This window comes from Aquarana catesbeiana, linkage group LG03 (genome assembly GCF_042186555.1).
Source record: "Aquarana catesbeiana isolate 2022-GZ linkage group LG03, ASM4218655v1, whole genome shotgun sequence".
Lineage (NCBI taxonomy): Eukaryota > Metazoa > Chordata > Amphibia > Anura > Ranidae > Aquarana > Aquarana catesbeiana.
The window spans coordinates 170,197,549-170,215,939 of NC_133326.1; the positions used below are offsets into that span (position 1 = coordinate 170,197,549).

At 39.7% G+C, this 18,391-nt stretch overlaps 1 protein-coding gene across 1 annotated transcript in view; it reads right to left on the minus strand.

Annotated features, from left to right (window-relative positions):
• FRMD4A (FERM domain containing 4A) overlaps window positions 1–15,347 on the minus strand; it is a 566,280-nt gene extending 550,933 nt beyond the window's left edge. The window contains exon 1 of the mRNA XM_073619521.1: window positions 15,017–15,347. Within this exon, the coding sequence (XP_073475622.1) occupies window positions 15,017–15,049 (33 nt within the window). The 5' untranslated portion in view covers window positions 15,050–15,347. The remainder of the gene's footprint in view (window positions 1–15,016) is intronic.
• Window positions 15,348–18,391: the final 3,044 nt, after the last annotated feature.

An 18,391-nucleotide genomic window follows, 5' to 3' on the forward strand; every position in this document is an offset into this window, starting at 1 on the left:
CCCAGGAATGTTCACATGAAAATCTGGTTAACAGTACCGAGGCAGCTGAATGTCCACTGAATGTTCTTTGGCATAATATAATATAATACAATATTTCATAACTACAAAGTAAGTTTGTCCATTCCAGGGCTGTAAAAAGTAGGATATTAGCCAAGAAATGAGGGCTCTTAATATTATTATCAAATATGGACCTAGAAAATATGTAATAAAATAAATACCCAAGGGCAGGCACAATGGACCACTTGGTTTTTTTCATTCTTCTATGTTTCTTTGCTTCTGCGTAGGAATAAACAAAACCTTCCCAAGAGCAATTTATTCTTTATCCCTATTTCTCCAGAATACCTAACAAAGTCCTGTAGACCTCCAAACTCTCATCTTTAATGAAATGCCACTAGGGCTCCTAAACACAGGGGGCGGTGTCCTTTCCGATTAACTTCATGAGGAAAGAACTGAACGGACACAGGTGTCACAAAAGTAACATCCGTTCCATTAAGCTCCCATTCAGCAGGGGATCAGTGAACAAGTCCCCTGCCGAATGGGAGCTCACAGATATTACTTTTGTGACACCTGTTTCTGTTCAGATTTTTCCTCATGGAGCTTAATGGACCCATGTTAGGTCTATGGGCAAGGAAACTTGGAATAGGCACCGCACACAGGATACCATTAAAAACGTCTTTATTGTAATGCAGTCAGATGCTGCCACAGGAATGAATGGAAGGTTAAAATGTTGCACACATCTTGTGCTTAGTCATAACCTCATGTTAGGTCTATGGGCAGGTGGATGTAAACCTAGATGCATCTGTGTACATTCTTTTCCCTCAAATACATCACATTTATATCCAAAATTCAGAAAAGGGCGCAAATCCTTTCTGTTTTTTCTTTTGGTAGACTTAGAGGTCCATTTACATCTGCATTCCCATAGACTAACTTTAAACTTCTGCTCAGATCCGCTTAAAAAAAAAAAGACAGGCAGAACGGCTGTGTGAAAAAAGCCCTACTGTGGCTGGCATTCTAAAGTAATAAAAAAAATTAAGCAAAGATATTGATTCACATAAAAAAGTATAAATCTGATATATGTTAATGTTTTATATTATTGTACAAATGCTTTGGTCCCCTGTGCTGCTGGGCCTTTTGCAGTTGCATGCTACAGTTACACCCTTGTGTATGTAGAAATATTACTTTTCTCTATCACTGATGGAGAAATACAACTTAGCTGGACTAACGGACCTTTTAAAAAAAGGAGAAATGCTATTCTTTAAAAATCATTACCTGGAGAATTCACCATGAAACTAGGTACAAGCAGTAAGGACAAAGAACTGGTTATTATTTGACAACACTGAAACCTTTAGTAAGATCTACAACACTTAGTAGGTAATTTCCTCACACCTTGTAAATTATTTAGCAATGATTCCTTCCCATCCAAGGAAATCAGTTTATTTCTTGGGCTTATTCTTTCCAGGAGCTAAATGCTCAAATAATACTATTTGCGAACCTGAAAACACATTTCTAGAAAACAGTCAAATCAATCATTTCCACGATGACCTCGATCAAGAACACCTAAGTTGGCTGATCACAACTCCCCCCAGCACTTCCACTGATCCCACCCCTCACCAGCACCGCCACTCATGCCATCCCCCCCCCCCCCCCCCCCCACCAAGGACTAAGAGGAGGAATAAAAATAGAGAATACATTGAAAAGAGGGGAGGAACAAGGAAAAAGGTAGAGGGAGAATAAGAGAAAGAACAAGAAAGACAGCTAGAGAGATGGATGGGGGAAAAAAACAAGAAATTAGCATAGAGAGAGATAAAAGGGAAGGAAAGAAAAAACAAAGAGAGTGATACATCCTAAAATGTACCATAAGGGGTTTTAATACTGTACGAGTGGAAGGGACTCAGGGAGCGCTAAATGTTCGTGGGTTAGGGGGGCAAATTGTCTTGCCTTGGGTGCTGACAACCCATGCTATGAAAATAATTTTACTGTTAGGGGTCCCCACAACTTGGGAAATTTTATCAAGGGGTAACAACACTAGATAGGTTGAGAACCACTGCTCTAAGGGAAGCCTGACAGATGTTTAACCACTTCAATACCATGCACTTAGACACCTTCCTGCCCAGGCCAATTTTCAGCTTTCAGTACTGTCGCAATTTGAATGACAATTGCGCGGTCATGCTACACTGTACCCAAACAAATTTTTTATAATTTTGTTCCCACAAATAGAGCTTTATTTTGGTGGTATTTAATCACCTCTACGATTTTAATTTTTTGCGCAACAAATAAAAAAGACCGAAAATTTTGCAAAAAAACAAGTTTTTCTTTGTTTCTGTTAAATTTTTTTGTAAATAAGTAAGTTTTCTTCTTCAATGATAAGCACTGATATGGCTGCACTGACGGGCACTGATGGGCACCGATGAGGTGGCACTGATGAGGTGGCACTGATGGGCACTGATGATGGGCACTGATAGGCAGCACTGATGGGCACTGATAGGTGGCACTGATGGGCACTGATAGGTGGCACTGATGGGCACTGATGGGCATTCATAGGCGGCACTGGTATGCGGCACTGATGGGCACTCATAGGTGGCACTGATTGGTACTTATGGGTGGCACTGATGCGTACTTATGGGTGGCACTGATAGGCGGCATGGATGAGCACCGATGGGCACTGATAGGTGAGCACTGATGGGCACGGATGGGCACTGATAGGTGGCACTGATGGACATTGACGGGGGTGGCACTGGATACCATTAAAAACGTCTTTATTGTAATGCAGTCAGATGCTGCCACAGGAATGAATGGAAGGTTAAAATGTTGCACACATCTTGTGCTTAGTCATAACCTCATGTTAGGTCTATGGGCAGGTGGATGTAAACCTAGATGCATCTGTGTACATTCTTTTCCCTCAAATACATCACATTTATATCCAAAATTCAGAAAAGGGCGCAAATCCTTTCTGTTTTTTCTTTTGGTAGACTTAGAGGTCCATTTACATCTGCATTCCCATAGACTAACTTTAAACTTCTGCTCAGATCCGCTTAAAAAAAAAAAGACAGGCAGAACGGCTGTGTGAAAAAAGCCCTACTGTGGCTGGCATTCTAAAGTAATAAAAAAAATTAAGCAAAGATATTGATTCACATAAAAAAGTATAAATCTGATATATGTTAATGTTTTATATTATTGTACAAATGCTTTGGTCCCCTGTGCTGCTGGGCCTTTTGCAGTTGCATGCTACAGTTACACCCTTGTGTATGTAGAAATATTACTTTTCTCTATCACTGATGGAGAAATACAACTTAGCTGGACTAACGGACCTTTTAAAAAAAGGAGAAATGCTATTCTTTAAAAATCATTACCTGGAGAATTCACCATGAAACTAGGTACAAGCAGTAAGGACAAAGAACTGGTTATTATTTGACAACACTGAAACCTTTAGTAAGATCTACAACACTTAGTAGGTAATTTCCTCACACCTTGTAAATTATTTAGCAATGATTCCTTCCCATCCAAGGAAATCAGTTTATTTCTTGGGCTTATTCTTTCCAGGAGCTAAATGCTCAAATAATACTATTTGCGAACCTGAAAACACATTTCTAGAAAACAGTCAAATCAATCATTTCCGTCAAGCCAATAAAGCACCTGTACATGATAATGTGTAGCCAAGTCAACACCTTGAGCATTAGGTTGGGTGGGGGTTTAAATTACTAGAATTCCTTTGACATCTTAAAATCCTGCTGGCAACGCTGAGAGGATTCTTATGAAATATGAAAGGCAGTCAACTACAAATGACACATTAAATAGGAAAATATAATTAGGTACTTCAAAGAAAGGAAAAAAGAGAGCGAGAAGGAGAAAGAGATACACAAGACAGTTGGGCAAGCATAAAGGAAATTCGGAAGGAGCATTTGTAGGAAGAATACATCATCAGTCATTATATGGTTTACTACAATAGACTCCACCAAGCATTATTACACAAGAGCATCAATTTCCTTTGACATGTTTATTAGCGACTGTATTTAACTATGGCTTGACCACATAAAATTAATTCCAGCAACACTAAGTGGCAATATGCATTGACCAGTGTCAGCCCAAACTATTTAATATGGTTTAGCATAAAAGAAAGAAATGCTAAGTCTTTTTTATATAATATTACCGATTATTTTGTTTGCAGAGCTTGTACAATCTCATGAATATTTATGTGACTTTTATGCAAATCCCAAAATAGAAATGCATTGAGCGCAATGATTCAGTTGGGTTAAGTATGTAAGATGGAATAAGGTAATTACCATTTTATCTGCAATTTATAGGCACCCTTATTCAGATGAAAAACAAGTTGGTGTCTAAACATGGTTTGATAATGAAGTGTGTTACCATTTAAAAGAAAGACCCCATAGTTCTCCAAGGCTGAAATTATAGAGTACAGCTCTTGCAAACACGTGGCCCAGTGAGAAAGCTTCCTAAGCTGCCTGCACTGTGATTAAGATTTTGAGTATGTGAACCATCAAAAAATCATAGAGCAATTTTAGACCAAAGGCTCCCTTAACTCAGCAAAACAATGCAATGCAATCCAGATTTATATAATAAAAATGACCTTTCTTCTATTGCCTTGTATAGTGATACTTGAGAAATAAAGTGTTTTTTATTTAAAGTGTATGTCCAACAGAAATTTTTTTGAGGTTTTGGATTGGTGTGGGGAAGAATTAGAACAACAGTCAGTTTTTACTGCTCTCCGGTGCTCCATTTGAGAGATTTTTTACTGTCTAACTGACAATGGTTTTAACAGACAAGTAGTGAGGGTAAATCTCCTACAGCAACCCAGATAGTACCCTGTTTCCCCGAAAATAAGACCTAGCGTGATTGTCGGTGATGGCTGCAATATAAGCCCTACCCCCCAAATAAGCCCTAGTTAAAGTCCTTGTAGGTCTTATTTTCAGGGTAGGGCTTATTTTCAGGGAAACAGGGTAGGGCTTATTTGGGGGGTAGGGCTTATATTGCAGCCAAGACCGACAATCCCGCTAGGTCTTATTTTCGGGGAAACAGGGTAAGCTAAACACTTTTTTAAAGAGCAGAAAAATCTTGTATCGCAAAATTTTACTTGCAGTCTTTTTCTTTCCATGAATATATTTTATTCATGTGCAATGTGCGTTCGTATGCTACGGAGTTTGATTAGAAGAATCAATTATACACCATGAACTCTTCCCTCTTGCCATTTTTTTATCCTCCATCTTTTCTGGGAGTGTCTAATACTGTCTATGCTGGCCCAGCCCCTCTGCCCCTAACCTACTAACATAAACTTTCTTGTAGCTGCCTGGGGAGGAGCAAAGGGGAATACTATAGAGCAGTGGTCTCCAAACGATGGCCCTCCAGTTGTTCAGCAACTACATTTCCCATCATGCCTCTATAGAGAGACAATAATAATCATGATAAGGAATATACAACACAGCATATATAATTTATATGATTGGACATGGAGACCCAGTTATTGGAGATGCATGATAGCTTAACCGTCACCCAAGGAAGTTCACAGCATGTAGCACGCCACCTCAAAGTCTTGGTCCTCTAGCTATATGCTCTGCCTTTCTCTTTAACATATCTTATATGTTTGATAGGCAGGATTTATGTGCTCCCCCTTGTTTTAGTGCTCCCATACCCACCAGGGAGGGTGTGTGCCTTTGGCATTCTACATGCTGTGAACTTCCTTGGGTGATGGGTAAGCTATTATGCATCTCCAATAACTGTGTCTCCATGTACAATCAGATAAATTATATATGTTGTGTTGTATATTCCTTATCATGATTATTATTGTCTCACTATAGATCATTTTGCTGTCTAAAATACTCCTGAAGAAGTGGATAGTACCGCGAAACATGTTGAAAAGAAACAAATAAGCTCTATGTGATAGACCATGAGATGAGATTCAGCTATTGGTATTACTATGTATTTATCCACTAAAAAGAGAGTGGTTTTAGTGCCTTTGTAATTGCAGAATACTGTATATGTTTTACCTGACTGATGTAATAAAATAATGTTTTTAGACTATTTATGTGTTGTTGTCCATGTGAGTAGCATTAAAGTCCATACAGTCTCCAAATTTAATCTTTCCATATAATGATCCTAGGACAAAGGTACTTTTAAGTGATAAAAACCTATTGGCACACAATTAACATATATTATTATAGAAATATTTTTGGCAAAAATTAATGGTCTGGTCACAGGGTCACTTTAAGTAGGGTAAAGCTAGAACTCCTGTCAGCGTTTTATTGCTGTTTGTATCCCTGTAGCAGATACTGCTTCCTATTTACTAAAACCATTGTCACCATAACAGTAAGTGACCAGTAAGTAGTTCTCAACCTGGGGGTTGCAAGGTGTCATTGAATCTTGGGCTGTTTCTGAAGCCTGCGCAGCTCTCCCAGCCTTTTCATGGCTGCCCAGCAGGGCTGTCCCCGGAGCCCGCCGCCACCCACTCAGCCTCTTCGCAGCTGCCCATTCAGTTCACAGCATGACCGGGGGGCAGAAACTAGAGGTCAGCTGACTGGTGAGGAATGTGAAGTGAGAGGGGCTGGAAGAGACCCTATCTCCTGATTTTGGTTTACATGTCACTGCTATGAGACCCCACAAAGTCGGAGACACAGGAGACACAGTGAGTAACACTACCTGTGATTATAGATGCCATTAAAAGTCCCCACTACAGTTCTCAGATCAGCAGATGACCTCGATCAAGAACACCTAAGTTGGCTGATCACAACTCCCCCCAGCACTTCCACTGATCCCACCCCTCACCAGCACCGCCACTCATGCCATCCCCCCCCCCCCCCCCACCAAGGACTAAGAGGAGGAATAAAAATAGAGAATACATTGAAAAGAGGGGAGGAACAAGGAAAAAGGTAGAGGGAGAATAAGAGAAAGAACAAGAAAGACAGCTAGAGAGATGGATGGGGGAAAAAAACAAGAAATTAGCATAGAGAGAGATAAAAGGGAAGGAAAGAAAAAACAAAGAGAGTGATACATCCTAAAATGTACCATAAGGGGTTTTAATACTGTACGAGTGGAAGGGACTCAGGGAGCGCTAAATGTTCGTGGGTTAGGGGGGCAAATTGTCTTGCCTTGGGTGCTGACAACCCATGCTATGAAAATAATTTTACTGTTAGGGGTCCCCACAACTTGGGAAATTTTATCAAGGGGTAACAACACTAGATAGGTTGAGAACCACTGCTCTAAGGGAAGCCTGACAGATGTTTAACCACTTCAATACCATGCACTTAGACACCTTCCTGCCCAGGCCAATTTTCAGCTTTCAGTACTGTCGCAATTTGAATGACAATTGCGCGGTCATGCTACACTGTACCCAAACAAATTTTTTATAATTTTGTTCCCACAAATAGAGCTTTATTTTGGTGGTATTTAATCACCTCTACGATTTTAATTTTTTGCGCAACAAATAAAAAAGACCGAAAATTTTGCAAAAAAACAAGTTTTTCTTTGTTTCTGTTAAATTTTTTTGTAAATAAGTAAGTTTTCTTCTTCAATGATAAGCACTGATATGGCTGCACTGACGGGCACTGATGGGCACCGATGAGGTGGCACTGATGAGGTGGCACTGATGGGCACTGATGATGGGCACTGATAGGCAGCACTGATGGGCACTGATAGGTGGCACTGATGGGCACTGATAGGTGGCACTGATGGGCACTGATGGGCATTCATAGGCGGCACTGGTATGCGGCACTGATGGGCACTCATAGGTGGCACTGATTGGTACTTATGGGTGGCACTGATGCGTACTTATGGGTGGCACTGATAGGCGGCATGGATGAGCACCGATGGGCACTGATAGGTGAGCACTGATGGGCACGGATGGGCACTGATAGGTGGCACTGATGGACATTGACGGGGGTGGCACTGATGACACTGATGGGTGGCGTTGCTAGGCATCCCTGTTTTGTCATGTAAATATGATGTGCCAGTCATTGCCCATTTGTGGGCACTGATTGGCATATTTTGGGCATTTTTTTTACATGCAGATGGCCATTGGGGATGTACCTTGCCATCCACATGCTGCGGACTTCCCTGGTGGTCCTGGGGGCTTCCCTGATGGTCTAGTGTGGGCATCTGAGAGGGGCTGCGCTAATAAACAATCAGCGCAGACCCCCCCTGTCAGGAGAGCCGCCGATCGGCTCTCCTCTACTCGCGTCTGTCAGACACGAGTGAGGAAAAGCTGATCAACGGCTCTTCCTATTTACATTGTGATCAGCCGTGATTGGACACCGCACCACCGATCACCACAATGCGCGCCCCCACAGGCGCATGGTGGCTGTTATCCTGCTGGACATCATATGACGCCCAGTCAGGATAACTGAACCACCGCCTGGCCGTCATTCTGCTATAGGCCGGGCGGGAAGTGGTTAATAAATGACAAAAAAGAAATATACAATTAAGCAGTCCACTAGATCTAACACTGAAAATGTTAGATCTGGCCAGATCCCCCCTGGATTTGACTCTGCAGGCAGGACTCAGGGTGTCTCAGAACAACATTGCATTAAAATAGAAAGCTTTTTTGGCCATACTTCTCTCTTGGGTCACAGAAGTACTCTTACTTTTGTTCTCCTGTGACCCAGAGTCAGCTAATAGCAGGCTATTGCATGGCAGAGCCACTCCAGGCTCTGAAAGAATCCTGACAATATTGTTGGGATCTACCCGGCTGCAGGGTGGATCTGATTTAAATCAAGTTGATTTAGATCACAATTTAAATAATTATTTAAATCACTATTAAAAATGCTTGATTTAAATCAACTCGCTTTAAAACATCTCTGTCCCTCCTCTGACCCGCTGTTGACTCACCAACACTCCCATTCACTTTAATAGGACGGCTGGTGATGCGGCAGTGACACAACAAGGTGAGGGACGTGGCGGCAGCAGGTGAGTGGATGCCCACTAACAGGCGCTGCCATCAAGGATCTGAAATGACAGGTGCTCTTTAAATATAAGGACTCATCCCTTGCTGGTAGTTATTGTGAAATTGTGTGAATGCATCAATGCAGTGCATGCTATCTCAGCTTGCAGAGCTTGGATTCATTGAATGAGTTTACCAAAAATGTAAATATTGCAGAATATACAGCCTCATGCTACATAACTAAGCTCCATTTCATGCTGAATAAACTAAATTATTAATTGTATCTTAAATAGAAAACTATCTTTAGATAGATTTTTACTCAAAAAGCATTTTAATAAAAATACATTTGAGCAAAATAAAAAAAAATCAGATTTAAATAAAAAAATCTGCATTTAAATTTTTTTTTTTTAAAAAATCATAGATTTTTGTCCACCCTGCCCAGCTGCTGGGTCATGTGATTGCTCAGCTCTTGGTCCTAGAGCCAATGTAGAACAGCTGCAGCATCACACAGATGCTACACCATATAGGTGAGTATGTAGGTTTATTTTTTCATAAGCCCCTCTTTAAGTGAGCAATATCATACATCTTTTTAAAAATTGCACATTTTATAAATTATCCAATCAGAACATGGGGGTCCACCATCATCATCTGTCTTGGATTTGTTTAGAACTGGTTCTTTTGAGAGATGAACACAGCAACTGCCAAACTGGAGTGGCACAGAGTCATGAAAACTTGGGCAAAGAGATATAAAGCTGCTGCTCCAAGCAACCAAATTTCAAGCTTTATTTCTCAGTGCAATTAATCAATGAAAGCTAAAATCTGGTTGTTGGTAAACCCTAGGCTTATGTTTCATTTATACTGTTACTGAAGTTATGCAAAATGCAGCTACACATAGCGATCTAACTTTGTGGTCATATCATCTTAAAAGATCACTCCACCTGCATTCGGTACATCATCTTACACCAAATAATCACTGAATTATAGCACATTTTATTTTATTTGCATATGTCATCTCTGTACTTGAGTTTCCAATCTTGCCCCCCCCCCCCCCCCCAATTAGACTGGTAATAGAGTTTATATTGTGAATAGTGCAACAACTCTGAAGTGGTAATCCCTAAATGATATAAAAAGCTCATAAAATGATATATGATATATATATGATCATAAAAATGATATAACTGAAATCCAATTTCTGGATTGACTGTTTTTTTAATGGGGACCTAACATGAGAAAAACATTGGGGCATTGGGGTTTTTCCTTCTGAAGATGCCAGTTGGTTACCCTGACCTGTAGAATACTTCTATACTTTCCAAAATGATAAGGAGGTAGCATGTATACAAAGGGCATGTCCCTGTCACCTCCCCGGGTACACAGATCACAAAGACCTAATACTGTATGTAGAAAATGATTGGCTAAACCACACAAGTGCTTTTTTGATCTCTATTTTCCCTTTATATTGGCTTTTCAAAATAACAAATGGCGCAATATAGAGGTTGAATAAAAAAAATGTAGTACAAACTAAAATTTTTGGTAGGAAAATAGTACATTTTGTATAGAGCTGTACGCATCAGACCAAAGAGAGGGGCAACTGAGGCTGCATGAGGGACAGAGGGATTTGGTCTCAAAAGATGGACAGCCCCTACAAATGAAGAACAGTTTAGAGCTTTGGCATCAGTGCATCAATGACCTGGAAAAGTATGCAAACAAGCATTTTTCACTTTTCTCTAACTTTTCTGCTTTGCTTACTTGTTCTGGGTCAATGACTAAGAAAGTAAGCCAAAGCCAAGGACGACAACTGCTAAGCCACTAAGCATTTTTAGAAAGAGGCCAGAATTGGTAATCCCCCCCCCCCCCCCCATTTTTCTAAAATGACAGGTTCACTATATAGTACAGTAATACCTTGGATTGCGAGCATAATTTTTTCCGGAAACATGCTTGAAATCCAAAGCACTCTTTTATCAAAGCAAATTTCCCCATAAAAAATAATGGAAACTCAGATGATTAGTTCCACAACTATTTATTGATAAGTCCTTCAGTTTATGGTCAATATAAAAAGATTATAGTAATGTGATCAGGTTGTGTAACAATAAAATATCCATCCACAAATGGCCGCCTCCACAAGGGGATTAGAAGCAAAATCCAGCAGGAGCTACAGGGTATAAAAGAGAAGAGAGTTGCCTCTAAGTGTAGCTGTATGGTTACATTTATTGAAGGTACAACATTTAGCAACTCACATGGTTGATGATTAAAAGAGGCACATCTAAGTATGCAGGCATCTGGGGTAAAGTTGTCCACATAGACCGTCCTCCGCACCACCGGCTCTCACCGCTGTCAGTATGCAATCATGACCGGGAACACTACCTCATGGAGCGCAGCATGGAAGGGATGACGTTGACGGCGGTTTGGAGGACGGTCTATATGGACATCTTTACCCCGGATACCTGCATACTTAGATGTGCCTCTTTTAATCATCAACCTTGTGAGTTGCTAAATGTTGTACCTTCATTAAATGTAACCATATTGCTACACTTAGAAGCGCCTCTCTTCTCTTTTATACTCAGTTGTGACATGACGCTACTCTTACATCAAGACATCGCTTGTTTATCAAGTCAGTATTTGTAAAAAAGTTTTGCTTGTCTTACAAAACGCTCTCAAACCAAGGTACTCTCAAACCAAACTTTTACTGTATATGTTTTTACTGGTTTGACTAGCTCTGCTTGTGTCAGTTTGCAAGGTATAAATGTATCTGTTGGTTTTGTACACCCCATCTTTCACTTGTAATATTTGACCTAGGAAAGGTCCACTGTGTCAACTTCCATCACACTTTATCCGTTCAGAACAAAGATAGTGACAAACATGTCTACGGTATTCATTATGGACTCCCAGCCCTCCTACCCATGAAATTGAAGCGTTACACATTCAGATCTTAGTGACAGTCACAATCTGTGAACTGCCACAAACATAAAGATAAGCTGATGACAGTTAGATGAAACATAATGATTGATCACAGTATTTGAATGTTAAACCAGGAGCTAGCTTCTTAAAAATGATTCAGGAACTCAGTGAGCTGAAAAGACTACAATAAGACAATGTACGTTCAATAGAATAATATTTTTTTCACACACAAGCTTTGAAAAATACAGATTGACTATCTGTAGTGTAGGTTACATCATAGATTCTTACACTTCGGCACATCTCTCTGATCTGATAAAAGAGACTGTAAAAGAGAAATTGACCAGCTGCCCTAGGTTACAGAGAACTTATTTAATATCAGTGTGACTGACAGGAGCAAACCACCATCAGTCACGTCAGTAAAAACATAGAACTAGGTCAGTTCTTATTAGGTAGGAAACTTCACAGGAAACAAGAATAATTTAACCTATATGATAACAATATCAACCTAATATCTGATCTGCTCAGGTAACTTAGCATCGTCTTGTACTCTGCAAAAGTTTAAGATCCATACATATCAAGTGACATTGTTTGCTAAGATGTAGCTTAGTCCTTAAAGTACACCAGCTAATATGAGCTTGGATGAGGGAGCTGTCCAACAGTCAGAGAAAGTATACAGGGTCTTATTGGTGACAAATGATCTACAGTGTGAACAAATGTTACTCTGTGACCTACAACTTGTAAGAAAGCAGTATAGCTATAAAGCACCAAAAACATGCTTTGTTGTCCAAAAAGAGGCACATGTACTTTTTTCCAAGAAAAGAAAACGAACAGATGTGAATGGGCCCCATAGAAAATAATTGCAATCCTCTTGTCATTCATTGGCGTGCAAAACACATGTAAAAGCACGCCGGGGCAAATGTGGACTAATATATTCTGTGAACAAAACAATTACTGCCACCCAAGTGCTTTTTTGCCATCCATATAAGCAATACAATGTAAGACTAAGGTTCCAAGGTACCAAGTTCAATAAAGCTATCAATCGCTCATCTACAATAGGCTTTTAATAGCAGAGCTAAATAAAACCCCCAAAACTCCTTATAAAATCCTTGTTCATGTGGTCACACTGGAATACTATTCATGCTCCTGGCTTGATCCATAAACCTTCATCAGGTTCACTCCAGTAAAAAGAACTCCAATTACTCTATGGCAAAAACCAATACTTGCTTACCGAAAGGAACACAGTCACAATCACTGGTTTGTAGAAGCATTTCACATTATTGATTTCTTGTTGTAACAATTACATTCTGTTTAAATGAAAACAGCTTCCTTTAAATTAACACTGGCAATGCATAGTGTAATTATGTGTTAGAACAACAGCAAATCCTTCCTATGCTGTTCAGTTTTCTTATCATCACACAGCAGCATGTAAAATCAGGCTAGTAAAATGGTATGAACAAGATAACATAGATACAATTCTGGCTGTGCCTTAAGGTTGCATTCAGATTGCTCTTTCCAAATTTCAGGCTACAAAGCAGAGGCGTTGCTAGACCCTGGCACCCAGAGCATGTGCTCCAGGTCTTCTACTGAGTGCCTTGGGTGTTTTACTGAGTACCCCCATATGTTACCAAGTGCCTTGGGTCTTCTACTGAGTGCCCCCAGGTCTTTTACTGAGTGCCTCAGTCAGTGCCGGGACAAGGTCATCTAGAGCCCACAGCAAACATGCCAAATTGCACCCCCCAAGATGTATAAGCATTATGTGTCAGAAAAATCTGCACCCCTGCTGAAATCCCACCTCTCAGCACAAATCTTTGTCCCCCTGATGTTCTAAATCACCCCAGCTCAAATGCCCCCCCCCCCCCAAAAAAAATAATTCACCCCTCCTAGCACAAATCCTCTTCCCCTCCTAGTACACATCTTCTCCCCACACTTCAAATCCCCCGATTTCAGCACAAATCATCTTCCCCTATCCCCCCTCCCAACACAACTCTAGATCACCACTGTCAGCACCCCCCCTTCAGATATCCTCTCTTTGAACAATACTTACCCCCTGCCGCCCCCTAAATTTGTCCTTCCAACACAAATCCCTTCACCCCAAATCTCCTTGTGGCACCCCCCACCTTACATGATACCACAGTGCCCAGGGCACCCTTCCTTTCTGCCCACCCCTTGTGCTGACCCTAGCCCTGGTCTTTTATTGAATACTCCAGTCTTTTAGCAAGTGCTTGGGTCATCTACTGAGCATCTTGGTTCTTCTGAGCACTTTGGGTCTTTTACTGAGTGCCCCAGGTCTCCTTTGAAATATAGAGATGAAACAGTCTATGCATTTTACAGTATAGGAACATGGTATAATTTATCTACTTTTCAATTCTTCTAATATTCATTTTATCATCATAATGTCACATTACAGATTTTAGACCAATTAATTGTTGTTCATTAAAAATATATATATTATTTCCTTCCAGCCCTTCAACATTTTAATCTGGTGCCCTTGGTCTAGTAGGACCCTAGAAATGTCCATGCTACAGAACTCCTCTGTACATCTAAGTGTCTTTTCACATGGGCTTTCCAATCAGATCCACCTATCAGTTTTTCAGGCAGACCAGATCAGATGCTTCATGTACAGTAACTCCATGGGTAGGCGGAACTAAGTGGACATATGTCCATTTACATAAGCTTATCTCCGCGTCTGTCCAGAAACAGAAAAATAAAATAACAAAGCGACTGCATCCTTTTCTTTTTTTCTGAACCTAAACATGATAGATCGGGGCAGCCTGATGTAAACAGACGCAAGTCCATTTTCATTTGCCCACCACAGATGCAAAAAGGTCAAAAGGCAAGCAGTATAGATGTCACAAAAGTTACACTGTCCCACTCTGCTGTGATTCATCGGGGATCTGTTCCTAGCTCTCCTGTTCAATGGACCATATAGAGACCCTTAGCCTTAGAGTTGATTCAAAGTGGTCATCATGGTGTCCTACTAGCCCCTCAACATTTTAATCTGTGTGCCCAGAGTAACCCCTGGTCTTTTGGGATGCTAGAAACACCTCCGCTACAGAGCACCACTGTACACCTAATACATCCATCAAGACTTTATAGGCTGGAGAATGCTAGAACTACATCATACACCTGAGCAGCATCAGGACCACTCTTACACACAGTCATTAAACCATAATCCACTATCCTTCAGAAATAAGTAATTCTTGAAATAAGAGATCATTGCATTCAAATGAGTCTTACCTTAGCTCTCATTGGAGATAGTAGTCCTTCCATTTTAATCTAATCCTCATACCAATCCTATTCCTCCAGTGGGGTCAGCTTTGTTCCTTATTGAACCATCCCAGGAGCACAGATACAAGCCAAGAGCCCAAGTAGATGGAGCAGCAGGCAAGGAGTGAGTGTCAGCTTAGAGACTCCAGCGCTGGGCTTCCCAGTCATTAGCCTCCTGCACAGCCAGCCTGCCTCTCGCTCTCTGCTCCAGCTGCTTTCAGCTATACTGCTTCCACTGACAAACGATCCCAGCCTTACGTAATGCACAGAGAAGAAGGAAAGTGATCCCAGTACTGAGATCAGGTCACACAGGACGACAAGGGAGGAAGGTGTGCTTATTGTACTATGCAAGGCACAGCTCAGGATAGGAAGAGCCCCACCTTCTACAGGCTTCCCTCTCATACATACAGAACAACACTATATATACACCTACCAACACTATATATACAACTACCAACACTATATATATATATATACACACAACTACCAACACTATACATACAACTACCAACACTATATATACACACAACTACCAACACTATATATACACAACTACCAACACTGTATATACAACTACCAACACTATATATACACAACTACCAACACTATATATACAACTACCAACACTATATATACACCACTACCAACACTATATATACACCTACCAACACTATATATACAACTACCAACACTATATATACAACTAACAACACTATATATACACACAACTACCAACACTATATATACACAACTACCAACACTGTATATACAACTACCAACACTATATATACACAACTACCAACACTATATATACACAACTACCAACACTGTATATACAACTACCAACACTATATATACACAACTACCAACACTATATATACACAACTACCAACACTGTATATACAACTACCAACACTATATATACACAACTACCAACACTATATATACATAACTACCAACACTATATATATACACAACTACCAACACTATACATACAAATACCAACACTATATATACACACAACTACCAACACTATATATACACAACTACCAACACTGTATATACAACTACCAACACTATATATACACAACTACCAACACTATATATACAACTACCAACACTATATATACAACTAACAACACTATATATACACAACTACCAACACTATATATACACACAACTACCAACACTATATATACACAACTACCAACACTGTATATACAACTACCAACACTATATATACAACTAACAACACTATATATACACAACTACCAACACTATATATACACACAACTACCAACACTGTATATACAACTACCAACACTATATATTCACAACTACCAACACTATATATACACAACTACCAACACTGTATATACAACTACCAACACTATATATACACAACTACCAACACTATATATATACACAACTACCAACACTATACATACAAATACCAACACTATATATACACACAACTACCAACACTATATATACACAACTACCAACACTGTATATACAACTACCAACACTATATATACACAACTACCAACACTGTATATACAACTACCAACACTATATATACACAACTACCAACACTATATATACACCTACCAACACTATATATACAACTAACAACACTATATATACAACTAACAACACTATATATATACACAACTACCAACACTATATATACACACAACTACCAACACTATATATACACAACTACCAACACTGTATATGCAACTACCAACACTATATATACACGACTACCAACACTATATATACACACAACTACAACACTATATATACACAACTACCAACACTATATATACACACAACTACTGACGCTATATATACACAACTACCAACACTGTATATACACACAACTACCAACACTATATATACAACTACCAACACTATATATACACACAACTACCAACATTATATATACACACACAACTGCCAACACTATATATACACAACTACCAACACTATATATACAACTACCAACACTATATATACACACAACTACCAACACTATATATACAACTACCAACACTATATATACACACAACTACCAACATTATATATACACACACAACTGCCAACACTATATATACACAACTACCAACACTATATATACAACTACCAACACTATATATACACACAACTACCAACACTATATATTCACAACTACCAACACTATATATACACACACACACAACTACCAACACTATATATACAACTACCAACACTATATATACACAACTACCAACACTATATATACAACTACCAACACAATATTTACACAACTACCAACACTATATATACAACTACCAACACTATATATACAACTAGCAACACTACATATACAACTACCAACACTATATATACACAACTACCAACCAGTATTTACTAACATGACACTAATGCCCCGTACACACGATCGGACATTGATCGGACATTCCAACAACAAAATCCATGGATTTTTTCAGACGGATGTTGGCTCAAACTTGTCTTGCATACACACGGTCACACAAATCTTGTTGGAAATTCCGAACGTCAAGAACGCGGTGACGTACAACACTTACGACGAGCCGAGAAAAATTAAGTTCGATAGCCAGTACGGCTCTTCTGCTTGATTCTGAGCATGCGTGGCACTTCGTGCGTCGGAATTGTGTACACACGATCGGAATTTACGACAACGGATTTTGTTGTCGGAAAATTTGAGAACCAGATCTCAAATTTTGTGCAACGGAAATTCCAATGGAAACTCTCCGATGGAGCCTACACACGGTCGGAATTTCAGTGTGCCAATATACCATATATCCATTGCACAGCATACAACCACATACCTTATACTGTATGTACTATATACTAGTGTACCAATATACCATATATCCATTGCACAGAGTACACAGAGTACAACCACATACCATATACAGTATGTATACCAGTATACCAATATACCATTTATACAATGCACAATGATCAATAGTCCAGCATAATACACAGTTAGATACATAAACAAAGTATACCTGTATACCTCTATACATCCATCAAAGTATGCAGGAACGACAACAGAATTTCAGGAATGTCCCATTCCTGGGGTTTCACCCCAGGAATGGGACATCCTTTAAATGGTGTTTCTTGAGACCTTGCTCCCTCCTGCTTTTTTGTCATTTTATGAGATACCTGTATAATTTAATGTATGTACTGTATGTATACTTTATTTATGTACCTAACTGTGTATTGTGCTGCATTATTGTACAATGTGCATTGGATATGCTTGCTGCTCTGTGTTAGGTACTGTGTACATATCCACTTTCATTAATGTGCATAGGC